The sequence below is a fragment of the Sinocyclocheilus anshuiensis genome, unplaced genomic scaffold (assembly GCF_001515605.1).
Source record: "Sinocyclocheilus anshuiensis isolate Anshui unplaced genomic scaffold, SAMN03320099.WGS_v1.1 scaffold225, whole genome shotgun sequence".
NCBI classification, from domain to species: domain Eukaryota; kingdom Metazoa; phylum Chordata; class Actinopteri; order Cypriniformes; family Cyprinidae; genus Sinocyclocheilus; species Sinocyclocheilus anshuiensis.
Genome location: NW_015539845.1, coordinates 453,056 through 457,960, shown reverse-complemented (window position 1 = coordinate 457,960; position 4,905 = coordinate 453,056). Strand labels below are relative to the sequence as shown.

General features: G+C 35.2%; 1 protein-coding gene and 1 long non-coding RNA gene across 2 annotated transcripts in view; one reads left to right on the top strand and one right to left on the bottom strand.

Annotated features, from left to right (window-relative positions):
* The window catches only part of LOC107684547 (uncharacterized), an 11,217-nt gene that overhangs the window by 4,762 nt on the left and 1,550 nt on the right, over nucleotides 1-4,905 (top strand). The gene's annotated exons all lie outside the window — the stretch shown is intronic.
* Nucleotides 874-4,905, bottom strand: part of LOC107684546 (pleckstrin homology domain-containing family A member 8-like) — an 11,118-nt gene continuing 7,086 nt past the window's right edge. Inside the window, 4 exon segments of the mRNA XM_016480831.1 lie at nucleotides 874-2,221; nucleotides 3,381-3,419; nucleotides 3,459-3,710; nucleotides 4,372-4,430. Of these exon segments, the coding sequence (XP_016336317.1) occupies nucleotides 2,024-2,221; nucleotides 3,381-3,419; nucleotides 3,459-3,710; nucleotides 4,372-4,430 (548 nt within the window). The 3' untranslated portion in view covers nucleotides 874-2,023.

Sequence of the window (4,905 nt, the reverse complement as noted above, 5' to 3'; positions counted from 1 at the left end):
TAAATTCCCAAAAAGGTAAAAAAAAAAAAAAAAACACTGCCTCTGGTTATTTGCTATGTGTTTTGACAAACAAAAACATCAGAAACCGTTCTCTCTCTATTACACATGCACAAGTGCACGTAAAAACAATCCTTCTATTCTTAGCCCTTATTATTGAGTCTAGAGATCATCCTTGTTGTGGTGAGAGTATCCCAGCAACCACATCCAGATATTGAAGGATTGAGTGTCATAGTGATGATGTAAAATGACTTGTGTCTATAACGGTCACTTGAATGGATAATGCCTGTTATTGGTCAACTAATGACTTTGAAAGTACAAAACCGATCTATGTTGCATGAAATTTTGAATAAAAAGATTAAAAACACTGCAGGCAATTCAGTATAAATGACATACAATTTAAAAGTTACAATTAGTAAAAACATATAAAAAGGCATATCATATAGACTAATTTTAATACTAGTGAATGACAACATGGATCCTGTGTGCTATTCCTGGGAGAAGAAAAACTAAACATTTTTCCTTAATGCTGCCATGTCAAAGCTCTGCTTTTCAACTGAATTTAAAGGGATAGTTCACCCAAAATAAGATATTTTGAAGAATGTTGGTAAGCAAACAATTGACGTAGCCATTGACTTCCGTAGTATATTTTTTCCATACTATGGAAATCAATGGCTACGTCAACTGTTTTGTTACTAACATTCTTCAAACTATCTTCTTTTGTGTTCAACAGAAGAAAGAAGTTCATACAGGTTTGTTGACACCCTTATGGTGTTCAAAAACATAGAACATATTTTGAGAAATGTCTCAGTATTTTATATTCGCAGAATAACTTTTTGGTTACCAAAATACTTCAAAATATCTTTTGTGCTCAGCAGAAGTAGAAAGTCATACAGGTTTGGAACAACATGAAAATTCTGACATTTACAATGTTAGAAAGGCATATTTATAAAGCCAATGGTTTGTCAGATTTTAGTTTAAAACTTTGTGGAATGCAGTTAAAATAAAATGTAAACCTAAGAGAACAGTCATCCTCATGTGCTAATCATTTAGTAATCTAAATCTGATCAATTTTGAAATATAAAAACAAAACCCATGCAATGCAACATGCAAAAATTAGTATCATTCATATGATTGGAGAGTAAGCATAGTGTGATTCTTACAATAAAATCAACAGTTAGAATTAATATTCATATAAAGAAGTCAATAAATAAAGTCACTGAGGAAATATCATGACATCTTTCCTTTTGTAGAGCCACAGCTGCATGTACTCTATAGTAGGAAATCTCTCCACTAAAATATGAAAAAGAAACTCTCCTTTGGTCCCTCTCACCAAGTTGATCCTACAAGTCCCGAACTAGAGCCGTTGTGAATGTGTTTAATCTAAGATTATGTCACTGCAAAAGATAGCCCACCACAGTATCTGTATACTTAAGTACTTGGTTTTACGAACGCACTGCATGTTTATCTGAATCCCCGAAAGTCTCTGAATAAGTTCTTAGTTTTGTGCTAGTCTAAAACGAATGAGATGCGAGTATCTGAACAAAAGTAATGCAATATTTCAAGTGAGAAGTAAAGCACAAGTGCAGTTTTGCACTTTAACTGTAAACCTTCACTAACACTATCTACAGCTTATCTGCCCTTTATACTCTCGTGCCTAAAAGTGCATGAAAAAACATACAACCAATGTCAACAAAACACTTGATCACTGCACTGACGGTTTCTAAAAATACAGCTGTTCCCTGAAAACACTTGGAATCACACCCTGCCCCCCTCATCTAGCATTATTTTGATGGCGGCCATTTAAATTGCGCAGGGATGACTGTTACTGGAGTCTGCAGATGCCACATCATCCAACACACTCTTACTGATCAGGCTTTGCAAGCCCTGCATTCACAGAAACCTCCCTGTCTTCTTCAACACTAACTTCAGGTTCGGTTACCACAGCAGGCGAAACTTCACCACTGAAACCGATGAGCTCCGTCAGAAGCAGGCTCTGTTCTCTGTGCGGGTGCGTGCATGTCAGTCACACGATCTCGTCTGATTCCAAGCTGTACTCCTCATAGACAGCGTCCAGGATAGACAGCTGCTTCTCCATAGCTGGCAGGTAGATATCCAGGTCTCGATGCATGCCGGTCATAAAGCCTTCCTTCAGCTCATCGCCTTCATGAGAAACCAGAGCAGCCATGAAGTCCTCATAGGACGGGGCGGCCCGTAGAGCCAGCTAACACACACAAACAACCATATAAACAGAGTCAGAAAGGCGGGTTGAATGCATGTTATGTTTTTCCAAAGCTGTATATTATTTTATTTTCAATGGAACACAAAAGGACATTTTTAAAGAATCTATGCACAGCCTGTGCTAAAAAAAACGATCAATCATGACAACTATCGGAATAGTTTTGCATTGTAATGGACATGCCGGTATTAATGTATTTGGTCTTGGTGGAATAGATCAGCTATGCTGATGCACCTGCTGCAGAGCAAGTACAGAGACTTGCTACTGCCAATACATCCATAGACAAGCTGCTGTGAACATCTAGCATACATGAAAATACCCATAGCAGATCTATATGGGTGGAGCTGGGGGAGGGGGAGGGTTTCTGATGGTGTGCTACAAGACTTCCTTACAGTAAACACAGATCAAGTCTATTTAAATGTTAAGCAGAAAGCTCATTGAACAATCAGCTCATGCCATGTTGTGATGATGTAATTGTTAGCAGATTGCATTATCAGCTTTAGAGAATGACTGCACAAGATATTTCATAGTTGGCCATAAAATAAATAAATACATACATACATTAAATGGCATATATATCTACTCTATACTGTCCTATCGCAATAAAATGCCAAAAATAAAATCTAAAAACAAAATGGTATAAATACATAACCCCACACATAAAAAAAATAAATAAAATAATAGATAGATATTGTAGACACGAACTGATAAGTGGTGGGAATTTGATAGGATCCTCAATACCATTTTTTTTAGTTAAAATGAAGAAAGAAATTGTTAATTAATGGCCACAATATCTTGTTTTTCCCCCCTGCATGTCATGTGCAGGGCTCCATACTTTTATTTTTTATTTCATTGGTTTATTTGTTTTATTTATTTGTTTTTGGACTAATTACTTCTTTATTTTTTAATTGGATTTGCCCTTTTTGAAGCTTAGCAGCCCTGGTTATTATTATGCTTGTATGGCAAAATTACATAAAGTTTCTTCAAAAAGAAAAAAAAGAAAAAAAAAGCAGAAAAAAATAGAAAACAAATCAATTTTGGTATTTGACAGAAACATAAACAGAACATGGAGCACTGACACAAAGATGTCTAATTGTTTCATTTTTTTTAAATGGAAAAACATCACTCATAACACAACACTTACTGCAAAGACACCTCGATCAGCAGGAGACATTACAAAGCACTGATAACAACATCATAGGTGAAGGACAGTTGTTTGAACCAGGTGTTATTTTCAGGTGCAACGGTTTCAAATTTGATCATGTGACTTACTAAGAGCTCCCTGGACATCCTTCATCCCTGTATTGATTTCAGAAAGGAATTCTTTGAGGAACCTGAGTCCACGTTTAAGCCACAGCAGCGCTTCTGTGGCCGAGTTCCGCACCTGTGCCACCTCCATCTCCACCTCATGCAGCACGATGCTCTGTAGGGTGGGGAAATTCTCTGGATCGGACACCACCTTCTGTTGGATTTTCTGATGGGAGAAAATAAGGAGGATCAACTCACAGACCAAGCTATTATGCCCTCTAGTGGTTATGGTGTCATCCCAAATAAATACAGACAGTGAATGTGTGGACCTTGTTGAACCTGTTAAATACTACAGTTGATTACTCTTGGCAAAAAGTTCTGACCTCCAAAGCCATAATTCACATACTGTTATATGCAAGGAAGCTCATTACAAACCAGCCTCAAAGTCATCACGGGTTTACTTTGAGTGCTCAAACATATTAACCAAATATTTTCTCTGACAACAATTTGTTGATTTGCTTAAACATGATGCATTCTGATTCACTTTGGTTTGATTATATTGGTACAATTTAAAATTAATTTCACTAATATGCTGAAGACACAAATACACAAGTTTGTAGAATTTATAATTTGGAATACTAAAAAAGAAAAACAATACTCTAAGTTTTAAATTTGATTTTTTCCAAGCATATTAAGGAAAAAATAAATGGGTAATTATTACAGATGATTAAATTGTGTATTGAATGTCATCCTAGTGAATCTATAATCTGTAAACCCATTAGTCATGTAATTTAAAATATGCCACGTATTATTTACAGTTCTTACTTTTATTAAAAAGAGGATGCAGTGAGTCTTGAAAAATGTCATTGCTTGCATGTTACACTTACCTTAATGTTTCCCACAAAATCTATTTTAACTGGAGCAAAGACAGTTGGTCCAAGCTTGTCTGAGGGGAGAAAGCCTTTGTAAGTACTATGTCGTTTAAACTGTTATTTTCTGGCTAAACATACATTACTGTTCAAAAGTTTAGGGTCAGTAAGACCCTACTGAAAGAAATTAATACATTCATTTAGTAAAGATGGATTCATTGATCAAAAGTGGCAGTAAAGACTTTTACATTATTACAAAAAAAAAAAAAAATTAAAATAAAATAACAGCAGCAGTAAAGACTTTTACATTATTAAAAAAAAAAAAAAAATCATATTTTAAATAAATGACTTTGCCATCACAGGAATTAAAAAAAAGTTATTTTACATTGTAAATACATTTCACAATTGTACTGTTTTTACTGTATTTTTGATCAAAGAAATGCAGCCAGGTTAAGCATAACAGACATCATAAAATCTCACCAACCCCCACATTTTGCATGGTAGTGTATACATGGGTCAAAGACGAAAAAGGGTTTAAGCATAAAAACAATG